The 26748-nt window shown below is 43.8% G+C and overlaps 1 protein-coding gene across 1 annotated transcript in view; it reads left to right on the top strand.

Annotated features, from left to right (window-relative positions):
• NOL11 (nucleolar protein 11) overlaps nt 1-26748 on the top strand; it is a 451282-nt gene that overhangs the window by 299148 nt on the left and 125386 nt on the right. Inside the window, exons 13-14 of the mRNA XM_078654327.1 lie at nt 2595-2720; nt 14212-14445. Coding sequence (XP_078510453.1) covers nt 2595-2720; nt 14212-14445 — 360 coding nt within the window. The remainder of the gene's footprint in view (nt 1-2594; nt 2721-14211; nt 14446-26748) is intronic.

Genomic DNA, 26748 nt, shown 5'->3' on the forward strand with positions numbered 1-26748 from the left:
CCTGTCCTTCATTTGGCCCATTAGGTTTATAATTAAGGCAATGTTATTTGTAGTCCTGATGATGATCCTTCATAGGGTATAGGATCGAAACGCCGTCGACTGTTAGTGTAGTGGCACATCAGTTTCCAATGTGACAAGAAATTGTGTTATCTACATGTGCTTAGCTAGACCAATTGTTACCTTTTAACTAGCGGCTCTATACATACTTGCCTGTTGATTCTCTGTCTTTATGGTTTGAAAATTGTTCTTTTTCTTAAATGTTGTATGTACAGGATACAGGACTGTATCCCTCTTTATAATTTGTGTCTTAAAAATTGTTATTCCTTCAATCAATTAAATTAGTGTCCGGCTGGACACCTGCTTTATTATAGTACAGATTCTTGTCCATAATTTATCCTTAACGTGGATTTATTGTGCTTAATCAAGGACCTTTGTTACTTGATAAAAATGGTAGAGGATAATAGAGCATTGAGCACCCTGAGACTGCTTTATGCACCATGTAACTGTCTCCCTCGACCCACTTGGTCCCTGTGACTGGGTCCTAACCTGTGGTGGCCCATCCAAGAGAAGATTGGTAGTCGTTCTGGCTCGTTGGCTCAGAAAAATTATCTCACGTTTCCATCCATAGATTTTAGTCGTTTTTGTGTCTATTTCAAGATAAAATTACAACCTATTTTTATAAAACGGTGTCCGATTTGTATTGAGTTGTATTTCTTACTTTTTTACTGTGTTGGTTCTTCTATGTGTACGAGTACACATTTTTGCAAATTGTAACAATTTGAAGCATAATAAAATGTACACAGGAACATCTTCAACTTGAAAAAGCGTTTTATTAAACTGTTGCACAACTTCAGAAACCAATTCTCTGAGGTATCTTTTAGTAAAATGTGCTTGATATAGGCAAATATGTTTTAAGAAATTGAGAACGAATCCGTGTAAAACCATAAAAACATGTTAGTGGGCCGATTTTTAAAACAAGATACAAAAGTGGAACTGCAGATGTATACTTGCATTGATGCAGGTTTGCAACTTCCTGGAATTAGCAAATGTTATCAGAAGTATACCTGAAATCGTTCTCCTAGCAAAATTGTGAAGGCTGTTTTTACATGAGCAGATATACCTGGCCACAGGTATGAATCCCTGCGTGTCCCCTCTACATTTCCTCCTTCCTGAGGTCAATAAAATGAGGACCCTTGTGTTGGGTAACATTAAACATCTGTTATTTCATCACCAAGAGACCCTAGGGTTAATGTGCGCTTTACAAATATGCATTCTCTGTTATGTTGTATTTGTTCATATAGAAATCTCCTAAGTGATTGCAAAACCACTTTTTCTACACTCCCTTTCCCCACTCTAGAACATTTTACTCCTGCCCTTGCCACAAGAAAATGTCAACCTTTTCTAATGTTGAAAGACATTGAACAGGACCTGTTGATTACACTTCCACGTGCAAATGAATGGGTGTATACAAGCTTGCAGTGCATTCCAGCCCTGAAAATGCAACTTTTCACCTACTTTTAGACCTTGTATTTAGATTGGTACAAAAGGGGGTGGTGATGGACGGAGCATCTGAACCAATCAAACACTCACACCCAGTCAACAGATCTGGGTTTAATCCATCACCGTTCTTTAGCCCACTCTGCCAACCCAGTTCAGACATGGCCATATGCAAATCAGTCTGACCCTGTGCCTCATGGGAACAGTCCAGCCCGAACTGCCAAGCCATGCCTTCCCTGGACCGGAAACAAGCTTCGAGGACCGGTTTCTGGCATTACAGCGGTCTTCAGCCCGGCTTGCTTGAATCCAGTGGCAAAGTGAGCAAGGGACTCACGTCTGAGCATACCCTGCCAACTTATGGTGAACAAAGTGGTACAAAAGGGGGTGGTGATGGACGGAGCATCTGAACCAATCAAACACTCACACCCAGTCAACAGATACAGGTATGCTCAAACGTGAGTCCCTTGCTCACTTTGCCACTGGATTCAAGCAAGCCTGGCTGAAGACGGCTGTAATGCCAGGAACCGTCCTAGGAAGCTTGTTTCCGGTCCAGGGAAGGCATGGCTTGGTAGTTCGGGCTGGACTGTTCCCATGAGGCATAGGGTCAGACTGATTTGCATATGGCCATGTCTGAACTGGGGTGGCAGAGTGGGCTAAAGAACTGTGATGGATTAAACCCAGATCTGTTGACTGGGTGTGAGTGTTTGATTGGTTCAGATGCTCTGTCCATCACCACCCCCTTTTGTACCGCTTGTATGTAGATTGGCAGGAATGTGTGAGAATTGAAGCCTTACTCTAATCCAAACCCTTCTAAAACATGAGCATGACTTGAGAGGCTGCCATTCAGTGGCACCTCTCTGCATGTTACCCAAAGGGAAAAGTCGATTTGTTTAAAGCACAAGTAGATATCTGAAGCACTGTGTCCCTTTAGAAAGTATTTGATAAAATCCCACACCCCTGAAGCACTATTACACTGCAATATAGTGTCATTTAAGTCGGTAAAAAAACGGACTGTGGTTTGAACTTTTTATATATGCATTCATAACTTCATATTTGCCTTGAAATAACCACACTGAAGCTGGTCATTTTTCTTTCAGCTCTTGTCCTGACTTAATTAAATTACTCTTGGAAAAGGAAGATATGCACCTGTTGCAACTTTGTCTGCATCTCTTTCCCGATATTCCTGAATCAGTTACTTGTGCTTGCCTAAAGACAGTCCTAAAGTAAGTAACAGATTAGGCAAATTCATATTTGAAGCATCACCTGAAATTGTTTTTTTTAATGTAATTTAATTTGCTTTGCGAGAGAATGTGCACCTGATTTATACTGACTCCATTGATGATTCACAACTTTAATGAACTTTCGCTACTCTTTAGAAAAGAAACGCAATCTATATATAGCCCAGTTGTTATAAAGTATTATTTTGATTAATGCAAATTAAGGGAAATCAAATTCCCAAAGATAGAGACATGATCTAGATGCATCATTATGCAAATGTTTGAATTCAATCATAAATACATCAAGAAAAAGCTAAAATACAATTCAATAAACCTTTTGTCATATTTTGTTTTTTATTTTGTGACACATTTTTACAGGTGCAGCTCTCTTGCGCTTTTACCACCACCTTTTCTTTAATAACTGGATCTATTTAAAACAGGATCATTGCCACTCTTCGCCAGTGCTCCTCTGAGGTTTTTTTAATATGTAAAGAACCATTCTACCTCCTTTAAACACTACTAAAAGGAAAAAAAACTGTTTGAACTTTTTACTTGTAGTGTGCCCGTGAACACTTTTTTCTCCTTTAGCAAAATCTCATTGTTGACTCGTTTTAAAGACAACTGAGTAGCATTCTAGGTTCAGCCATAGGACTTTTTATTTGGTTCAAACTGCCTGTTCATATTTGGTCTCATTTACAAGACGCAATTACAGATGTAAACACTTTTAGTTAACTTAGAAATGTACACCATGTTTTCTTTTTCACACATAGGCTAAATTAAGCCTGCAAAGACAACCCAGTACGTTGCTGTTTGTACCTTATGTAGATTAATATTATTGGCTAATATACAACAGTATGCAGACTTTGCGCTTCCTTTTTTTTTTATTTTGTTGACTGACATTACGATGCCTACACTGCAGTGCCTTATTAATCAGCGCTGCGGTTGGAGGTGGCGAAACGCCAGTGGGTAGGAGGTGTGGGGTGGGGGCTTGTAAAAAACGCAGTAATTGTCACAGGGCAAACACCTGTATTGTGTGTTCTGTTGCCCTATGGTGAAGTGTCCGCAAGTCCTCTACAACCTAAGTTGTAGAAAGCCTGGCGGGAATTGGTTTTGGGGGCCCGCAGTTGGGGGAAGGTGTGGGTACATTGGGGGGGGTACCCATGGAACCCCCCCCACCTTTTCAGTGCACTAAGTGGCAGGCACCGTGTGGTGCCTGCCACGTTGTGCACTGTAATGCACAACATGCATCTTCAACATTGCAGCGGGTGCGTCTGTCAGCAGCACCACACCAGCCGCAGTGTTAAAATGCAAGATGCGATCACCATGGTTGTGGTCGCATCCTAATGTGGTGTGTGGAACCGCCACATGTATTGCAGACGGTCCCGGTCACTACCACAATGGCCGTCCGCCATCATAATCGTCCCCAAAGACTACCTCTTCAGTCTAAGACTATAGCTGTGTCAAAAAAGTTGTAGATTTTTTTGTGAGGTTTTCTTCTTTCTGTTTGGAGACTCTTCATTAAGGAAGAATTCCTTCTCCAGTATTGAATCTATTAATAGATTAACCCCGAGTTTGAGCCTAGAGTCCCATGGTAACCATAGCGATCAGTTCATGCTAAACATAAAAAGAAAATTATGAAATTATTACCATAATTTTAAAGAAACCCAAACTTCAGTAAGCAGCATACTACAGCTCAACCTTCACCCCTTTCACCTGGGCATCATATTTCAGATTTCTACAGCACCCTGATAGTGAAGGGAAACTCCTCTGAACTCTGCTCTGTCAGTCACGGATAAGTTGGGTATTTGTGCATGATTTCTTTTAGAAATGCTACGTGAATTAAGTCAAGTTTGTTTGAAATAGCACACTGCTCTTCTATACTTGGTTCTACCTCACATGGAGGCAACTGGAAGATGTGATGTGAAAGTAAAAAAATGTTACCTTTGTTGTGACTAAACGTCGGTGTCCCACTACCATGCCCATTGCTTCATTCAGCTTTGGATTGCTGTTTTCTCCTTCTTTTATGAAGTATTCGAAGCTGATATTGATGCCCATGGGTCACAGAAAAAAGCGGGGACTGAGGCAAGTATCTCTTTTCTGCACTTCAACATTAACTAAATATAAAACCTAAAGAATTCATAGGCTGAGTCTTCCACCTGTTAAGTTCCCTGACCTAGAGTCCTACAAAAAATTTGTTTTTTGGTATGTATGTCACTCCCTTCTCTGAATCATGTTATGTAGCTGGTTTATACCTCTCCCCTGATCAAAATAATAATGTTTGTCAGCTGAAGGACTGCATTACATCGGTAGCTAAGTAGATGCAAAATAGCTGCTTAAAATTGGGAAGGAGTAAAACCGAAGTCATGCTAGTAGGAAATAACTTTCAATCTTGGACATCCAATTGTTGGCCTAACTATCTCAGACTATTACCGCAATTGAAATCCATGAGTTAATGTAGAAACAATTGTTTAATAATTGTAGTTTTCAGGGATAAACTTGCTCGGATTTATTGATTCCAGACCTAGGTCGGTCTCTGTGCAAAATGCATGGTTATAGTGCATACCCATCTTCCTTAGCTTATTTGTTCCTCCAATTTGTAGCCTGTGGGCACTTTTCATTATTGTTTGATTTACTGGTTATGGGTTAGCCCACTCAAGTGAACTTGGTATGGTGCTGGAATTATGAATTTTACTGATTACACAAATACATTCAATCAGGTGTTAGTCAGAGGTGATGTGAAGTTTAACAATAAATCCTACAGTGCCAAACTAACTGTGCATTGTTTCGATGTTACCTATTCTTTCAATCAGTACTGTGACCCGCTTCGTTTCAGTAGTGAGGATTTCCTCCCAACACAGCTTAGATTTTTTTTAATGAGATTTAGTTGAAGAGAATTTATTTAGGAATCTGAGGAGCTGAGATCCTGCCATGGGGTAACAGGATGTAAGGTTTCGTTCACAGCGTATTCTTTGTACCATGGTTCCTTTTGGTAGATTGAGTATACTTTTTAACACAGCACACTCACCTTGCTCGAAGATGTTCTGGTGATCTAAGAATACAACCTCTGAACCATAAAGTGTTACAGGGGAGCTTTACTAGTGTATGCTTCCAGAAATGTGGCCAGAGCACCCTTTGCCCCTTGCGTCTTGGTTACATTTCGCAAGGGACACCGCTTGCAGCAAAACTATAGTCTTTGTAATTTTCATATAACCATACCATTTCAAGTTATTGGTAAAATGTAGCCCTAGATATTTTGAACAGAGTACTATTTCAATCCTATTAACATCATTATGACCAATGGAAATGTGAAACTTAAAAAAAAAAAAACTCTTAATCTTTATTTTTTTCAGGTTTATTTTTAAGAGAGCATTATACAGTATGTGGATAAGGCATCCAGCTTCCTCTGGAGGCCTATTGCTGTACAGTCTAAAACTATCAAACATGTCATAAGGAGACAAGAGATATGCATGGAGCCATTTTAGAAGAAATAGAAGTAATTGATTTGAGGCCGAAAGGCAAATCTGCCACCTATGAACTAAAAAGGAAAGGCGCCAACACGCAAGCTTGAAGCAGGCCATTCACTACTGTAATTTTCCTAGTAAGACCTAATTTGACCTGCTCTGGGTTACGGTGTGCATAAGGCCTAGAATAAGGTTAAGAGACCACTGGGTAAATTCCATCCCTTAATTTTCTCCCACAGGCAGCCCATTTAACTGTATCAAAGGCTGTGTGGAAGTCAGTAAAACAACAGCACATCCGTTGATTAAGCTGTAAAGATTTCATGACAATGGCCTCAAAGCCACAAAGTGGTCGACTGTCAAATGGCACTTCAAGAATCCACCTTGCTCGATGAGGAGATTGTTTTCTTTTCTTTTGAGAAGACTTTCTTGGAAACATCTATCAGACTTATTAATCAATGGTTAGTGGGAAAGGATGGGTTTTTCCACAAGCCTCTCCACAAATCTGGAATTAAGCAAGTTTTGACTATCAATTGAAATAGGTGCATGTACATTCTTGCCCACCAATTGCTGTTGGACTTCATAATAACGGCTGGAGTATTGTAAGGGAGTTCAGCTCTACATTAGTTTAGAGCTGAAATTGTGGACAGAATTTCTTTTAATGAAAACCAATTCGCCTAGTGATTGTCATTAGATGTGCAAGGGGTTAGACATGAATGGCAATGAACCATATAATCAAAGTATATAATACAGGAGCCTTCGGCAATCCTACAAGGCAGTACCACTGGATAGCAGTTGGTAATGCTATGTTCGAGGCATGTGGGCTGCTGAATTCATGTCTGTGCATAGATCGCCGCCTAGTGTTGGGTCCGGATGATTGCACATTGTTGTCCTGGAAGAGTCTTCGAAGTATCACGAGATGGGTGGCTCCTCCCCTGGACTACAGTGCGCATGGGTATCCTCTCCATCCTTAGATAGTTTTTTTCCGCCATTGGGTTCGGATGTGATTTCCAACTCTGAGTTTGGAATCGATAAAAACCTTTTTCTAAAAGGCCAAAAGGCGTTGGGTCGTCTGTATTGTTATTCGATCGGTAACGACTACTTTATTTCGGTTGTTTTATACTCAGATCGTCGAATCGGGCCGCGTGGCCTTTTCGACATCAAGGGCCAATCGTCGATGGAATGAAGTCCATTCAAAAGATGCCCCAATTGTAACTCGAAATTCCCACACATAGATAAACACCCTGTGTGTAACAAGTGTTTATCTCCTGAACACAATGAAGCCGACTGCTTAGCTTGTGCGCAGTTTCGTTCCAAGAAAACACTTCGGGTTCGAAGAGCAGCGAGGCAGACGATGCAGAAGCCAGCGCCTGACCCGGAGAGCATCTTTGAAGACGACAAAGAGGTCGTCGAAGCTGAGGACTCAGACCAGCAGTCGGAGCAGGGGTCGGAACAGGACTCCAACTACTACGTCGACGAAGAAGACGACACCGTCGAGGTAGGGGACGACGATCCAGGCATCGGAGCCGTCGAGGACGACTCCGGCGAGGACAACCGTGAGTACAGAGCCCAGTACATTCACTGATACGCTTCCAAAGGATCAGGTCGAGGCATCACCGGAAGGCCTTAGCCAAGATCTAAACGTCGATTCTATAGCCCCGCAATTCAGCCCGGCTAAGAACATAAGGCAAGAGCCATCGGTGCAACATTACCATTCCCTGGTAATATCGAAACCGAAAGTTAAAGAAGCAAAACAGAAACCGAAACTGATAACTTCCCACTCTTCAGACTGAAAGGTGCCGATCCATCGGCGCCGACTAAACACAAAATGGCCGTTGACATGGCTGGGTCGCATATCAGGACTGTCGAACCAAGAGCCAGTACACCCAGGGACATGCCTAAACTAAAAGCCGTCGAACCGACAAGATCGATGTCAACGCCAGGCAACACAAACAAAGGACTCCAGCAGAAGATGGTTTTCGAGCCGAAACAACAAGTCGACAAGCCAAGGACAGTGCAAACAAGAACACTCGAGCCGAAGGCAAGAATCGAGGCCAAAGGGGCGGTCGAGCCGAGACAAAACATCGCTCCGAAGCACCAACCTCCGAAGACGACACAAGCCCAAAAACTGGTTATTGAGCAACCAAAAACAGTCGGGTCGATAACAATCACGGCACCGAAGAAGGTCATACAGCCTAAAAAGACTGTTGAAGCACAAAAGTCCCTCGGACCGATAAAATTCGGACTTCCGATGCACATACGCCAAAAATCGGTCGAACCAACGACTGAAATCGAACCGACACAAACAAGAAAGGCTATAACAGGGAAAAGAGCTCAAGCACATGAAGAGCAAGAGCCCTCCACAGAAGAGCAGACCAAACTGTATGTGGACCCAGATACTGGCAAACTTACCCTATTAAAAAGGAAAATCAGACCAGACACTTATGCTGAAACCTATCGAATACCACTAAAAAAGAAAAGAGACTCTTCTACATCTCCAACTCTCTTTGAGCCCATCAGCAAACATGTGCAAGAGACTTATACATATTCTCCCACACGCACAGATGAGGATGTAGAATATGAGGATAATGAACTGTATAATTATCCAGTGGACAATGACAATGACCAGGACAACCAAGATCAACCATGGTCTGATCCTGTAGATCCTGTCGACTCGCAGCCCGTGCAAGATAATACTGCATACCCTGTAAAAACTTTGCCTACAGAGGACACAGCTGCTTTCAATGCATTAATCGAAAGAGCAACATACAACCACCACGTGGAAATGCATGCAGACCCCATTGAGGAAGACTTCCTCTTTGACACTTTCAACATTTCTGAGAGATCAGTGAAGACATTGCCAATGCTAAAGGGGGTGCTTAAACACGCAGGGGACATATTTAAGGAAACAACCAGTTCAAGAGTCATTAACCCCAGGATAGAAAAGAAATATAGGCCAGCTCCAGTGGACCCTACATACATTAAGGGACAGCTGCCCTTGGACTCTTTGGTAGTATCCAATGCACGCAAACGTGCTAATTCTCAAACTACTGGCGAAGCTCCACCTCCAGACAAAGAGTCTAAAATTTTGGAGGCTTCAGGCAAAAGGGTAGCTGCTCAAGCAGCTAACTTATGGAGAATCTCAAACACACAAGCCCTGTTAGCCAGGTATGACAGGGCACACTACGACACACTTGAGCACCTTCTCCAGCATCTACCTGACCTTTATAAGGAACAGGCAGAGTTCCTAATACAGGAGGGAAAGTTAATATCGAACGCCTCAATCAAGTGTGCGTTAGACGCAGCTGACACAGCAGCCAGGGCTATCAATACCAGTGTCATGCTCAGAAGACATGCGTGGCTCCGCATCTCTGGGTTCAAAAATGAGGTTCAGACCACTTTACTTAATCAGCCAGTGAACCCTGATTATTTGTTTGGCCCTAATGTGGACACAATTTTAGACAAAATGAAGAAGGATACCGAGACAGCCAAGTCTATGGGAGCCTGATGTCGCAACAATACAGAGGCGCCTCCTTTCGTCGCTCCAGCAACAGAGGAGCTGCAAGAGGAGTCTCAGCGCAGCAAACCTCATACAACAAGGAGAACACGCAAAACACCTACAACAAAAACAGTACAGGTGGATACCGTGGCAATAACAGCAAAGGTAGAGGACGAGGGAATAACACCACCAGATCCTCTACCAATACCAAGCAGTGACTTCTTGTCACTGCCCCCAGACCATGTAACACCGGTCGGGGGAAGATTACAGCAGTTCCTGCAAGTCTGGAAAAACATAACTACAGACAGGTGGGTGTGGCAAATTATCCAGCATGGCTATTGCCTAGAATTAATCTCCACACCACCCAACATACCCCCAAAACACCGTCCTATGTCCGCAGAACACCTACACTTCTTGCAGCAAGAAGTCATCAGCATGCTACAAAAGGGGGCCATAGAACTAGTACCCTTAGAACACCAGGGTACAGGGGTGTACTCACTGTCCTTCCTAATCCCCAAAAAGGACGGGTCTCTCAGGCCAATCTTGGACCTCAGGCCCTTAAACCAATACATTTTATCAGAACATTTCCACATGCTCACTCTACAGCAGGTATTACCACTGTTGCGTCAAGGTGACCTCCTCGCAACACTAGACCTCAAAGACGCATATTTCCATATACCGGTACACCCAGCACACAGGAAATATCTCAGGTTTACAATACAAAATCAGCACTATCAATTCAAAGTCCTTCCTTTCGGGGTGACAACAGCCCCCAGAGTGTTTACCAAGTGCCTAGCGACAGTAGCTGCACATCTCAGAAGACAGCATATTCATGTCTATCCATATCTGGACGACTGGCTAATACAAGCACAGTCAGCCCAGCAATGTGCCAGCCACATGTCACGCACTATTCACCTCCTGCACAGTTTAGGTTTCTCGCTGAACTACCCAAAGTCCCATCTTCAGCCTGCCCACGTACAACAATACCTGGGAGCGACGATAGACACTCTGGCAGGGAAAGCACAGCCGAATTCTGTCAGAATAAACAGCATTCAGACGCTAATCCAAAGGTTCAAGCCCCAACGCTCGCTCCCAGCCCGAGTGTTTATGCAACTAATAGGTATGATGGCCTCATGCATTTTCATAGTCCCTCACGCAAGACTACACATGCGTCCACTGCAGGAGTGCCTAGCACGTCAGTGGAACCAGGCTCAGGGACAATTAAACGACCTAGTGTTGGTGACCAGTCGTGCATACAACTCTCTGCATTGGTGGAACCCACAAAACCTTTGCAAAGGACGACTGTTCCAAGAGCCTGTACCACAAATAGTCTTGACAACGGACGCATCCCTGATAGGGTGGGGAGCCCATGTCCTCCACCACACAGTACAGGGCTTATGGATCACGCAGCAGAAAAAAATGCACATCAACCTACTGGAGCTGAAGGCAATTTTTATGGCAATAAAAGCTTTCAAAGTACATCTGTGCGACAAGACCATGTTGATCCGGACGGACAACATGACTGCGATGTACTACATACAAAAGCAGGGAGGAACACACTCTCCACAGCTGTCACATCTAGCTCTAAGCATGTGGAAGTGGGCCATTCAAAGAAACATTTTTCTCATGGCCGAACACCTCCCAGGCAAGGACAATCAGATAGCGGATCTGCTCAGCAGACACAGCCAACAGATGCACGAGTGGGAGATTCATCCCACAGTGCTCCAACCATACTTCCAACAGTGGGGACAACCAGAGATAGACCTGTTCGCCACAAAACAAAACGCAAAATGCCGGTACTTCGCCGCAAGGTTCCCACACCCGCAGTCTCAGGGCAATGCGATATGGATGAACTGGTCAGGCAAATTTGCCTACGCTTTTCCACCAGCACCGTTGATACCGCTGGTGGCACGCAAACTGCGCCAGCACTCCATGACACTAATCCTAGTTGCTCCAACATGGGCGAGGCAACCGTGGTACACTACGTTCCTAGAGCTTTCCGTGGTGCCTCATCAAAGACTAAAACTAACACCCAGTCTCTTAACGCAGAGCCATGGAGACATTCAGCACCCAGATCCACAGCAGCTGAACCTTGCAATCTGGCTCCTGAAGTCATAGAGTTTGGCTACCTAAACTTACCTCCTGACTGCATGCACATTATCAGAGAGGCAAGAAGACCTACCACAAGAGCATGCTATGCGGCAAAGTGGAAACGTTTTGTCATTTACTGTAACAACAATAACATAAACCCACTAGACGCATCAACTCAAAATATCATATGCTATCTTTTGCACCTACATCGCTGCAATCTAGCCTATACATCTATAAGGATACACTTGGCGGCCATAGCAGCTTACCTTCAAAACAGGCAATACCTTTCCCTATTCAGAGTGCCTGCAATTAAAGCATTCATGGAGGGGCTCAAACAAGTGATCCCCCCCAAGACTCCCACCTTCACCTGTCTGGAACCTAAACATCGTTTTAACCAGACTAATGGGACCACCTTTTGAACCTCTACACTCGTGTGAAATACAATTTTTAACATGGAAGGTGGCGTTTCTCGTAGCGATTACTTCACTTAGAAGAGTTAGCGAGCTGCAAGCCCTAACTATTCAAGAGCCATTCTTCCAAATCCACGCTAATAGGGTCGTGCTTAGGACAAACCCTAAATTCATGCCAAAAGTGGTGTCCCACTTCCATATCAATCAAACAATAGAACTGCCAGTGTTCTTCCCAAATCCACAGTCAGTACCTGAAAGGGCCCTGCACACAGTAGATGTTAAAAGGGCTCTCCTATATTACATAGACAGGACAAAAGATTTCAGGAAAACAAAACAGTTGTTTGTTGCTTTTTCACCACAACACAAAGGCAACCCCATTTCTAAATCTGGGTTAGCCAGATGGATTGTTAAGTGCATTCAAATATGTTATCTTAAGGCAAAACGCACTTTAACAGTTCCCCAAAGAGCGCATTCAACAAGCAAAATGGGGGCATCCATGGCTTTCCTTGGAAACATTCCTCTAGAGGAAATATGTAAAGCAGCCACATGGTCTACCATACATACTTTCACAAAACTCTATTGTGTAGATGTACATTCCAAACAGCAAGCTGCTGTAGGACAGGCTGTTCTAAAAACTCTGTTTCAGACTGCTGCAGCTGGCACAGGTAGCCACCGCTAGGGGAGAGACTGCTATACATTCTATGCACAGATATGAATTCAGCAGCCCACATGCCTCGAACGGAATATGCTACTTACCAGTATGCATCTGTTCTTGGCATGTAGGGCTCCTGACATTCATATCGCCCACCCTCCTCCCCGGTGCCTGTCGCCGCTGTAGCATTCATTCTGAATCTCACTTTCTTGCATGGACATCTCTTACTGCAACACACTCCACCTCTGCCACAATGGCAAAAAACAATCTAAGGATGGAGAGGATGCCCATGCGCACTGTAGTCCAGGGGAGGAGCCACCTATCTCGTGATACTTCGAAGACTCTTCCAGGACAACAATGTGCAATCATCCGGACCCAACACTAGGCGGCGATCTATGCACAGATATGAATGTGAGCAGCCCTACATGCCAAGAACAGATGCATACTGGTAAGTAGCATATTCCTTACTAACTTACTACTATTTCTTTCCTCTAATATATTGTTTGTAATTATTTTTAACCAGATGAATACTACTTTAGTAATATTTGGTGTACCTTGCTTATATATTTTTGCGCCTTCCTTAGATTGCATTTCAGTTTTTGATATGATGAAACATACGAAGACTCAGGGGAAATCTATGGTTTCCCCTTCTATTGTGATTGACACGGTTATACATTAATTTGAGTACAGGTTAACACATTAATCATCTGAAGGGTGTACCAAGTAAGTTTTGTTCTCCTACAGCTCAGGGTCAATGTTTTGAAAGTTGGAACTTGTAAGGACCACAGCTGTTGAAGATGTAGAGGGTCCAGCACGTAGTGAGTCTTTTAAAAGGTTCACTGCGAAAGGGAGAGCATACTCTGTGCCTAATATTTCTCTAATGGATGACTGTAACTCAGTCCTCAAATTATCACATTCCATGTTTACCCACACCCTGAAATCTTTAATAGTATTGAATTGCATATAAATGTAAAAATATAATCAATAACTCAACAGTGGGGCCAAACTGAAAGGTTTCAGCAACAGTACTGTCCTTGGGGAAAATGCCACTCAAACAGATCAAACCATTTTTGGCCAAACATTTATTTGAAAACGGCCACCCCCCTTGCCCTTGTCTATCTTGGAAAATCCGCTACTGGTTGTAGGCGGAATAAGACGACCAGAAGTAGGCCAGTGCAGTTTGCATTCATTATCCATGAACCAAGTGCCTGACAAGCAGCTCTTTAAATCAGAGATACAGTGATACCTAATAGCCAAAAACATTTCATATGGACAGTGAAGTGTAAAGAATTATTTTGGACTGCAAACAAATATTTCCTAACCCTGTGTAGGAACACTTGACAGCAGAATTAACGTAAATATGGTTTGCTTTTTTTCTTCCTTGTAGCATCAGTGAAGCCTCATTAGAAAATGTGGATGTGGATGTGGATCTAGAGTCTGTAATTTGTTACATTGATATTGCCTCAGAAGAGAAAGTCGACAAACCAGCAGATATTGTACAGAATGGCTTCAGTCCAGCTCTTTTGGAGGAGGACAGCTGTGACGTTCAGTTGACACAGAAAGCCACCCCAGCAGAAGCTACATCAATTTGTCCTGTTGGGATGAAAAGAGCAGCATTGCTGTATCCTTTTATGCATAAAGAAATGTTGTACTTGTCCATCCTTTGCTAGACTTGCATGGTAAATTGTTTTAATTGGGTTAAACATTCAGTACGTTTGTTCACGTGAATACAATGTTCTTTATTGCGGTGCTGATTTTATTTTAAATTTGCAACAGTTGCTCTCTTCTAGGATGGGGTATGTTAATATTCATGATGTTGGTGTTTTTAGATAAAGCTTGAAATTGGCAGTGTGATGGAATTTGAATAGTCACCTGTCCACGTGGTGACAGTTTAAGATGATAAGGTCCAATATGTTTTTTTCCAAATATGCAGCCTTTTCATCTAATAGTTGCCTTCTATCACATTGTGCATTAGGATATGTATAGATTTTCTCTGAAACAAAACATGTGTTTTCTTATAAATATTTTGAAGTAGTTTGGATAAATATTCCAGTTATTATTGGTTTCTAGAGGTAATATTTGAGACTCTGCTATAAAAAGAATTACCAATAGTACACCTACAAATACATGTTTCATGTATCACTAGCCACTACTGTGCCCAAACCTCTTCCACACCTGGGAACTCTAACATGACAACATCCAGCATCAAATGAAGTATGACATAGTTCAGGTGACCATAGAGACACTGTGCCAAATAAGTGGGATTTCGAAAACATTTCACAAACAACACTGGATCAGTTTAAAATAAAAACGTGAAACCTGCTCTTATGTTTCCTCCTGTAGTCGTGTGTCTATTCCCTAAAGCACAGCACATCACACCATTTACGAGATCCAGTCGTACGTCACATGACTGAAGGGCATGATAATATGCACTACGTGCATTGCGGATGAATATAGAATGGAGAGATGCGCACACGCCCCATGGCACTAATGAAACTAACAATGCAGTCCTGCATCCAGGTGGACGTTTCATATACGTCCCTGCAACCAATCATGGGTGGTGGGCCCTTAATAGCTACCGATTATAAATATTCTCTCTCCCAGTTGCCACACCAGAGCTGCCAGGCAAACAGCTTTGAAATCAGTTGGTTTGCAGCTGCAGAAGTATAGTACATTGTGCACAAAGAAAAGTAGCAAGGAGACGCTGGCCCTTAAGCTTGAGGAAAAGGAGATACCACACTGTTAGCAAAGGAAACCTGATCAATTGATGAGTGATGGGGAAGCACCAGATAATGGAAACTTTTTTTTCGCTGAACGTTTTCTCAGCGGAATGCATCCCTTGAAGACCACCTTTATGATGGTCAGTCCCTGACCAGTACAACCTTCTGCATGATTATGGATATCACATAGATTATGACACTTCTACTGACTCAGGAGTATGATAGTGATGGTGATTATGAGGTTTACCTCAAGGTGATACAGACCCTCCTCTCTCTGAACTCCCTACTATTACTTAGCTTGTACCTTCATCTTGGGGACGTTTTGCCTGTTATTGCTGTCTGGATGTTGAAAAGGCTAGTTTTGTGTTCAAAGGAATTTGAACCTGTGAAGCCTTGCCTTGCCTGCCTCTATTTGAAAAACAGTAGAGGATAGGCAAGGCCCTCATCAAAGTATCCGAAATGCTGCCTGCCTTGCTTTTGCAACACCAAAAAGGGTACAGATCCATAGATTCACTCTCACTGTATTTAGGTCTCTGAAAAACCTAAATTCAAGATGTGTGAACCTGGCCTATATCCCTGTAAGCCGTGAATGTCGGATATTAGATAGAATTAGCAGAAATGTAAAGCGTATAGCATCACTTACCAAGATGCCATGCAGCATAAAGGATATTCTTGTGAACATCGAGATGAAATTGCCATGATTAGTCTCTTCCTCCCAGCGATAATTAAAGCAAGGCAAATTAAATTTGTCTTCCTAGGCTTCCCTCATCCTCACTTTATTTGACATCTTCCATCTTCTCCTACAACTGCCACCGATCAGTTTCGACTAGATTTGCAAGCTGTTTTCCTCAACCCCCCCTTATGTAGTGGGAATTAGGTCACCTGACATTGAAGATAAGGTCAGATGTTAGTCCCTTGATGGTTTAAGAGGTGGGTTTGCATGACAAAATATTCTAGCCTGGCTACATTACTCTTGCTTGCTTCTTTCTCTATCCTATACCTACTGCCAAATCTACCCATACAGTGAAAAGCAGGGGTTTAGGTCAGCCCAATGACAAGGGTGAGCAGGGGTTCCATCTGTTGCAACTCCAGCAAAACTCACACATGACAACTTAATCTATAGTGTGAATCCTCCCCACGACAAATTAAGAAGGCTGTGAAACTTTCAGCAGATAGCTTAGTGCTGGTAACACTCTGGAATTCATAAAACAACCCCCACCTGACCAGTAACTTTGTCGAACAGAAACCAAGGAGTAAGTTGAGCAATTGAAGGTGTCATTTCTTCCATCAAAATGCAAGAAATTGTTAGATACTCCTTGTTTCTCTAAGGCAAGTTTAGATACCTGACTGCATCAGTTTCAGAATTTATGATTGGGATTGAATTTCCAGAAGGCTATCTGTAAGCCATGTCTGGATTTGCGATCCTGCTAAATTCTACTAGCAGAATACAGAGTGAAGCCTGTAACCTATCTTGCAGGATTTTCTGTCATTACTTTGACCATCCTTATCAATCAATCCAGTGCTATTTGTAGAGCTCTCAGCTACTCTGAAGAGTGTCCGGCGCTTAAGGTTCATCAACCACCGATCCACAGGAATAAATTAACAAGCATTGGAAATGCAATAGGTCTCGCAGCATTAGAGTTAGTGCTTTTAGAATTGTTTATGGGTTTTTTTTGTAAATCTTTAGCATTTTTGTTTCCTGTAGCCAATGCTAACGAATTACCAAAAAAAAAGCCATAAACATTTATAAAAGCTCTAACTCAAATGCTCCGAGACCTATTGCACTGTGTGAGGGTGAGGGGTTGAGGGTGAGTGAGGGTGAGTGAGGGTGAGTGAGGGGTTGAGGGTGAGTGAGGGTGAGGGGTTGAGGGTGAGTGAGAGTGAGGGTGAGTGAGGGTGAGTGAGGGGTTGATGTTGAGGGTGAGGGGTTGAGGGTGAGTGAGGGTGAGTTGGGGTTCACCCAGAAACCCCAACTATGAACACAATTCCCTTAAAAAAAGCTTCATCAAGGTACCAGCCTTGCTCCAGCCCCGTGCTATTTCGCCTCATTTGAGGTTAAAGACCCGTTCGGTTGCTCCCGAGTTAATTTAGCTCTCTTTCGGTTGAACTCTGACTTCTCGGGAAGACCGTGTTATGGTCTGCTTCTAACAATGCCTTAGTGGGAGGCCGGCCTGTGTTTTTTTAGGCTTTGGGATCTGTTTTTTTGTTCCCTGGAAACAGCTGAACCAACTTACATGAGTACGGCTATGAATTATTCGTGCTAAACATGGCAGTGTAAAGCCGTCGAGCTATTTTATTGCTGTGTGTGTACTTTGCGTGCTTCTCAAAGGGTAGACCCTGTCTACATGTACAGCATCCCTTATGGTGAGGTATACGGTACACCCCCCTGATGGAATACCTTTTTTGCGTGGTTTTTGTCGGTTTTTGCATCCAGTTACACTTTTTGTGACATGCAATGGGCAAAAGCATGCGAAAAAAGATCTCAGCACGCAGTATTCCTCCTTGGGTGTTGATTCATATAGATGCTCCTAACTTATAATGAGGGGCTTACTTAGTTGGGTTGGATTAATTAATATAAATGCCCACGTCTTCAGACGTTGCCTCGGCAGGGCATTGCTGCCTGTAACACAGAGTAAATATGACTGAAGTTGGGCGTGAGCAGATTTTTGCCTGATGTACTTTTAAAAATTCAGCAGGGGGCCGGGCTGCCATATAGGACAAAGGCAGTGCTCCAGGAGGCTGGGGACCTGGGTGTTGACTTTACGGGTGGGCAAACCGGAAGGATCATAGGCAAACAGCCCTGGGGAAACGCACACAATTTGTAGACATGTGCCTAACTCGCCCCTTCCCCAAAAACTAGAAGGCAGTCCTGCTAAGTCGCCACAGTCACTCGATGTGACAGCGTTGGTATGAACACGCTTTCCGGGGCTAAGCCCACCACTGGTCCAGTCGAATTCTTCGTACAAACAAACCCCTCTGACTGGCCTTTTTAGCCGGGAGCCCTGCAGTTGGATGTATATGCGTTGCAAAATGTCACCCCACGGGGACAGTTGAACGAACAGAGCTGCGAAGAGGCGTTGGTGGGTTCTTTGTAAATTGCATGTTCTATGCACCAGCTCATGCCACGGTAGAATTCATTTTTTTTTTAAATGTGCCTGTCCCAAATTTATGGATTGTAAGCTTTCAAATAAATACATGTAATTTTAGAAATTAGTTCGTAGCATCCTTTGCAAAGTGTGTCAGCGTTTATTCTTAAGAACCGTTTGCCACCCCTGGTCTTCTGGAGGTCTCCGCTATGAGTGACATCTGCAGCCCACGGTGCCACATGGGAGAGGGTAACATGATACCTAATTAACAAAAAAAGTAATCAGAGAGACACAATACGTGAGCTCGGAGGCCAGATGCGTTGTCCTGGCGTGCTTGCAGGGATCGGGCAGGCCTCGATGGACGGCAGATAAACCCGTGTTGACATTGCTGAACGGACTGCGCCGGTGCCGGCTATTTTCATAAGGCTCACTCCCGCGCTGCCTCTTTGTTGGGAATGACTGCCGCGTTTAACCCTGGGGTTTGTGCATTGTTGTGTTTGGACAGCTGTTTGTCTAGTACAGCAGCTCAGTGTTGCCATGGATGGAAACTGGCTTTTCTCGCAGTGGGAAGCTTGAATGGAAAAGCACCAAGGTGTGTGAGGAGACGACTGCGTAAAATCTGTGTGTGGCTCATGTGAGTGAGGCGCTACAAACAAACCCCTCTGACTGGCCTTTTTAGCCGGGAGCCCTGCAGTTGGATGTATATGCGTTGCAAAATGTCACCCCACGGGGACAGTTGAACGAACAGAGCTGCGAAGAGGCGTTGGTGGGTTTCTTTGTAAATTGCATGTTCTATGCACCAGCTCATGCCACGGTAGAATTCATTTTTTTTTTAAATGTGCCTGTCCCAAATTTATGGATTGTAAGCTTTCAAATAAATACATGTAATTTTAGAAATTAGTTCGTAGCATCCTTTGCAAAGTGTGTCAGCGTTTATTCTTAAGAACCGTTTGCCACCCCTGGTCTTCTGGAGGTCTCCGCTATGAGTGACATCTGCAGCCCACGGTGCCACATGGGAGAGGGTAACATGATACCTAATTAACAAAAAAAGTAATCAGAGAGACACAATACGTGAGCTCGGAGGCCAGATGCGTTGTCCTGGCGTGCTTGCAGGGATCGGGCAGGCCTCGATGGACGGCAGATAAACCCGTGTTGACATTGCTGAACGGACTGCGCCGGTGCCGGCTATTTTCATAAGGCTCACTCCCGCGCTGCCTCTTTGTTGGGAATGACTGCCGCGTTTAACCCTGGGGTTTGTGCATTGTTGTGTTTGGACAGCTGTTTGTCTAGTACAGCAGCTCAGTGTTGCCATGGATGGAAACTGGCTTTTCTTGCAGTGGGAAGCTTGAATGGAAAAGCACCAAGGTGTGTGAGGAGACGACTGCGTAAAATCTGTGTGTGGCTCATGTGAGTGAGGCGCTACAAACAAACCCCTCTGACTGGCCTTTTTAGCCGGGAGCCCTGCAGTTGGATGTATATGCGTTGCAAAATGTCACCCCACGGGGACAGTTGAACGAACAGAGCTGCGAAGAGGCGTTGGTGGGTTCTTTGTAAATTGCATGTTCTATGCACCAGCTCATGCCACGGTAGAATTCATTTTTTTTTAAATGTGCCTGTCCCAAATTTATGGATTGTAAGCTTTCAAATAAATACATGTAATTTTAGAAATTAGTTCGTAGCATCCTTTGCAAAGTGTGTCAGCGTTTATTCTTAAGAACCGTTTGCCACCCCTGGTCTTCTGGAGGTCTCCGCTATGAGTGACATCTGCAGCCCACGGTGCCACATGGGAGAGGGTAACATGATACCTAATTAACAAAAAAAGTAATCAGAGAGACACAATACGTGAGCTCGGAGGCCAGATGCGTTGTCCTGGCGTGCTTGCAGGGATCGGGCAGGCCTCGATGGACGGCAGATAAACCCGTGTTGACATTGCTGAACGGACTGCGCCGGTGCCGGCTATTTTCATAAGGCTCACTCCCGCGCTGCCTCTTTGTTGGGAATGACTGCCGCGTTTAACCCTGGGGTTTGTGCATTGTTGTGTTTGGACAGCTGTTTGTCTAGTACAGCAGCTCAGTGTTGCCATGGATGGAAACTGGCTTTTCTCGCAGTGGGAAGCTTGAATGGAAAAGCACCAAGGTGTGTGAGGAGACGACTGCGTAAAATCTGTGTGTGGCTCATGTGAGTGAGGCGCTTCTTTACCAAGTACACATTTAAACATAGTTTCTATTGAGACGAATATTTTAATGCAGAAAAAGTCCTTTTTTTACCCAACTATACCATTTGTGATTTAGATTTGGACGTCAAAATGTAAATGTTACAGTTGCCAAAGAGTTAGCAGTGCATTGCGTGGCGGGAGGGGGCGGGGGGAACGTCGAGGGCAGGCAGGATGACTCAGGGGAGGGGGCGGAGCGGGGCAGAGCGGCATGTGGGTGTGAACAAGCCGGGCCTTTGAAGTGAAGCTAAGCTTCACTTCAAAGGTGTCGGAGGAATGCGGGCGGCTGTGCACGCGCTTTTAAGCTCAATGCACATGCGCATTGAGCTTAAAAGTCACGGGCACTGCAAGGAATCGCCACGATTCCTTGCAAGTTAGATAAAGTGTGGATGAGCCCCTATAGTCTCGCTTGCTCGATGCGCATGCGCATCGACAGGCGAGACCTAAAAAGCACGATTGAACAACCAGGTTTTTAGGCTCTGGTTAAAGGAGCATTCGTCTTTAGTGGCACACTGGTAGTGAGGAAGGGTATTCCAGCTAGAGGCGGCAAGAGCAGAGAAAGAGGCACTTCCCCATTTCTTTCTGTTGATTTTTGGCACAACAGCCACATAATAGGAGCACAGAGTTATTGCTGTATGGTAATGTTCGAATCTTTTGGCAAGGTATCCAGGACCTGACATATAAAAGACTCTGTGCCAATTCAAGCCCCTTGAAATGAACTCTTTCCTGAACTGACAAATAATGCAATTCCTCATGATGCACGAATTGGGTTGTTTTTCCAGATATTTTGGAGGAGCCAGGCTGCAGCATTCTGCACTATTTAGAGTCTCTTAAGTTAGTACAGTGGGAGACCCTGGTACAAAGCGTTGGGATAGTCCAGCTGAAGGCCAAAGCACATTCCTACCACACTGTCTTCCTGGGAGCTAAAGGACAATGTGGTTAACTTCTCATCATTGCTATCCCATACAATTACTTCATTACCATTATGTCAACCTGTTATACTTTTGATCCCTGTCCCTCATTTTAATGACCAATACTGCATCCCCATTATTTTGACCTGCTTTCAGTTTGACACTGTTCCTAGCCTTACCAGTTAGGCTTACCCTTCCTCCGACCCTCAATTAAATACAATTTTAACCGTAATTTAACAAAAATAAATCGACCTTATTCTCACCCTAATTTGACCACAGCAATTAAACAAAATGTGTTTCAATTAAATTAGATAGTAGCCCTAACCAAAATATATCACCCTAGTTTTCTTACCATGATATTTAAAATGTCTTAATAGTAGAAGCAGAATTATGTATCAATAATGTTAGGGCTGTTAGTATCAATAATGACAGGGCAGTCAAAGTACTGGGATATTCAAAGTGAAAGCATGGAGGTAAAGGCCAATCGAAGTAATGGGGAAACGGTAATCGTAGGATATTTCTAGGATTGTATCATTTAAGGTTAGGAAAGATGATGGCCAGGCAGAACCTGTTAAATATGGGCCTCCTTTTTCATTATCCCATTCTGAAGGCTCGAAATGTGTGTCCTGCAAGAAGAGCTGTATCTACAGTGGACAAAGATGGGTGATGCACTGTCCATGTCACGAAAATAGAATGAAGTCAGTCCTTCACTGGTGAAGCTGGTGTTCGAAGAAGGCAGTGGGCATGCCCCTCTTGTTATCACCAGAAGTCCTGGTGTTGACTGGCTATTTCCATGAGGATCACAATACATACACAACTTTTCTTTGACAAGAGGACCACTCTCAATGAAGGAGCAAAGACTACGCAGTGTGTTTTTGCGCAGACTGTTGGAATTTGACCGCATGGTGTTCAGTCTTCAGTTTCGGGATAATGGGACTTCACACCAATTTATGTCCTAACTTGAGGGATCCACTCACTGGTCATGCCACAAGAAGCCAAAGATCTCTGGACGTTGTGTGCCAAGCAGCGAACCTTCCTGAGGGCTCAACATCTACCAAGAATTAAGAATAATACACAGGTGGTCTAAGCAGGTCCAGTGCAGAATCATATGAGTGGGATTTAGTGCAATAGCGAACTACCTCGTTTTTGTGAGTAAGGCACATATCGTATTACATATTTGCAACTGTGAAACAAAAAATGCTTTCCTTTGCTGTGGTTGTCTTGAAACATGCTCCTTGGCGCAGCGACTTTCTGCAGAACTTTCTAGAGAAATTTTATATGCACCAATTCATCTTCAGGTGAGAATTTTAAGCGACTTTGCTACATGAATCTTTTCTAGATTCACATGCTGGATGTTATTCCACTTGTTATCCAAGCCTTCCAAGAATAGAGAATAGTGCTACAAAATGTATGCCCAGCCTGTGAATCTAGAAAAGGTTCAAGCTGCAAAACGAAACCGTGACTTATCTGTAGGAGTTGTTTTGCAGATTGAAGACATTTTTGATTCACTTGTCACCCTCCCACCTGTAAATGAGGTGAATTGCTAGAAAGACATGGGAGGAATACGTAGAAGGGAAGGGGAGGCCCGAAAACTACAGAATGGTCGCCAGGGGGGAAAAAATCTGAAGCCTGACCACGGACAAGGGCTGCTCGGGTAAATGTCTTACTTGACACAAGGAGAGAGTTACCACCAAATAGTTAATTCGATACCACCCACAAGAACAGCATGAAAGGAATTTCAAAGACTTTTCTGAACCCAACCACCAGATGACAAAATAATGAATAAAGAAATGATGGTGGGATTTGTAGAGCACGAGCAGCTGCACTAAAAGGATCTTTCTGTATTGGAAAAACAGAGGATCGGATGCAAAATCGAACGGGCTTGAATCGGAAACATTTTAGAGCTCTGAAAAACACCAGGTTTTGCAGCATGAATCCTTTTTTTGGATTCACATGCTTTGCATTATTCCACCATCTAGTGGTTGGGTCCAGAATTGTTCTTGTTTTTTTCTGTGGGTATCATCTATCACCATTTGGTGGTATGTCTATCCTCTGTCTGATGGCGCCCCAAAAGTTCCTTTGGGTAGTCGCCATCTTCAGATTCATTTTTCCACTGTAGAGTCTGGAAGCACAATGAAGGAGCTCTAAAGGTTTTTAAAAAAAAATTAAATTCAAATTGACCAAACTCCCGAAGACCACAAGAAGAACGGTGAAGAGAGAAGGGGACCCTTCACTTTTTTCCCCGACCAGGTACCCCGCCATGGGGTTGGGGAATGAAAAAGGGAGAGGAAGAGAAGGGTCATGGAAAACACCCCCTTTAAATTCTGCCCCAACTGCCACCACAAGTTTGCCCAAAGAGACCCCCATGAGGTCTGCAGCCTTTGTCTCCCAAAAGCCCACAGGGGTGAAAACTGAGAGGCCTGCACTGTTTGTACCCAAGACTCTCAAGTTACGGCGACGACCGAGGCTAGAGCACTACACCATGGCCATCCCTTGGAGGATGCAGTTTTCGCTTTAGGAACAAGCCCTATCCAGTGGCAAGGAAAATGTTGAGGATGCCATGCAAGCTCGTGGTGAAGAGTTGGATGCCGAGATCTATGCGGCCGAAAAGAGACAAGCGATGAAGGATGAAGAAAAGAAGAAGCCAAAGGTAAATAAACTGCTGAAAGGCTCAGACACTAAGCCCTCAGACATTAAGTCCTGCAAGGCAGCCCCTGCTTCCAAGCACTCCACCAAGGTCAACTGAAATAAAAAGAGCCACATGGACCTGACTGAGGGATACCAATAGAGGCCAGACACTGTCAAACCCCTCAATGCAATCATCTGCTCGGAAGGAAGCAAGAGATAAGAACAAGTTTTCGAAGACGGACCAGTCGACGCCAAACACAAAGCGCTCACGGTCGAACGCAAAAAGAGAAGGCTCAATGCCGAAATGGCTGCTCTCCTGCAAAAGGAGTTTGACTACTCCTTGAGGGGCTTCCTTATTTGCACTAAGCCTTCGACGTCTACTATGACCTAAGTTGACCAGACTGGTTTGGAGGCCCCAGCGACCCCTTAACCTCATGTAGAGGAGCAGTAGGAGTCCTACCAACTCGAGGAGGTTGAGGAGTCGTCTGGGGGTTCGACGAGGAATCAAGGCACGACCTCGACGCCGAATCCCCAGAAGAGCAGGTGGATAACTAAGCTTGGAGGCCATCTGCACCACACAGCCTATTCCTCTAAAACCACCTCATCAAAGGGGCTGCAGAAACATGGGGTACACCTACAAGAGGAGAAGCAAGACTCATGTTTCCTTCTTGAAACACTAATTCCCTCTCACAAAGGAAACCTTTATCTGCCCATGCTCCCTCACATACTATAACAAGAGGAGGAGGCCTTTCGCGAACCAGCCACTGAAAGGGCTGTAACACCCAGAGTGGAAAAGCAATAAGAACCTTTCACTCAAAACCCCAAATACATTAATGTCAAAATAGCTGTGGATTCAATAATCTTAGCTTCCTCCTGGTAGAGAAACAACACCCCCACATCCACAGGGGCCACCTTCAGAAACGGAAAGTAAAACACTTGACTTGGTGGGAATGAAAATGCAAAGAGAAGCTGCAACCCAAATGGAGGATTGCTGACTTCTGCACTCTCAAACAGATACGGCCACTAACAGTGAGATGAGATGGAGTCCCTCATGCAGCACCTTCAAGAGGAGTACAAGAAAAGGGTCACAACAATGATTCAGGAAGGGAGGAGCATTGTTAACACCAGCCTAAAGTCCACATTAGATGCAGCAGATCCTGCCTGTAGGCAGATGGGCACAGGAACAACCCTAAGAAGTGTCCAGTTTCAAATCTGAGCAGAAAGTCTCAATCCTCAATATGCCATTAACAGGCGATGCCCTGTTCGAACAGGCTGTGGATAAATCCCTTCACCAGTTGATGAAGGATAACAAGACAACAAAGGCAGTGGGGGGACTACAAATCAGGGGTTCCTTCAGAGATGAGAGGAACCGCACACATGAGGCCTGCAGGGGGAGCGCCCTTTACATCAGGCTAACAACAAGAGCAGTCACAGGGCAGCTCACACATTGCCACGCAGCAAGCAACTTTTCAACAGTGGCAACACCCCGCAAGATGGTCCTTTCAAGTAAGGGGAAGAGCTCAACTCCCAGAGGGGGAGGAGCAACAGACAAGTGACTTACACAGCAACTTATGCCACCACTAACTACCTGTGGGAGGCTGAATAAGGTATTACCCACAAGAGTGGGGAAAAATCACCTCAGACAATTGGGTTTTAAACTTTTTTTTTTTACTTACATTTCTTTATTTGCATTTTTAACTGAAATTTTATATTATTGATACATGTTTCATGTGGTATAACCAGTACAATGGGAACAGACATATAAATTCAATGCATTCTTAACTTAATTATAAAGACATTACAACTTGAATCTATAGAATCTGTCATGCATATATCAAACTCGTTAAATCAGTGGCAACAAGTACAATATATTTTATGTACCCAGTGAGGATATTCGTACTTCTCACACTTTTCTGCTAATTGCCATGTCCCAATATAAGTATGATCCGATCTGCCTCTTGCAGCCAAGTAGGACCTGTGTGATATAGGGTTTTAAATAATAATATGTCACAGATACTGCATAGAACTACTCAAAGAAACACTGCAAATCGCTGCAAAACCAAAGAAGTATTAGGGAAAATGAGATCTCACAACTTATTATAGAAATCAAAGAACTATTACAAAAGTGAGCCATAGAAAAGGTATCTTCAGGGGAATCAAACAAGGAGAACTATTCATCCTATTTCCTGATCCCAAAACAAGATCTATCATTGAGGCAAATCCGAGACCGCAGATTCCGAAACAGGTTCATCCGCACACAACACTTCAAGATGACAACACTTCAAGGAGTAATCCACTCTTAAGGAAAGGGCATTATATGGCCACCCTAGAACCAAAATACGCTTATCTTCACATACCTATGAATCA

The sequence above is a fragment of the Lissotriton helveticus genome, chromosome 7 (assembly GCF_964261635.1).
Source record: "Lissotriton helveticus chromosome 7, aLisHel1.1, whole genome shotgun sequence".
In the NCBI taxonomy this organism is placed as follows: Eukaryota; Metazoa; Chordata; class Amphibia; order Caudata; family Salamandridae; genus Lissotriton; species Lissotriton helveticus.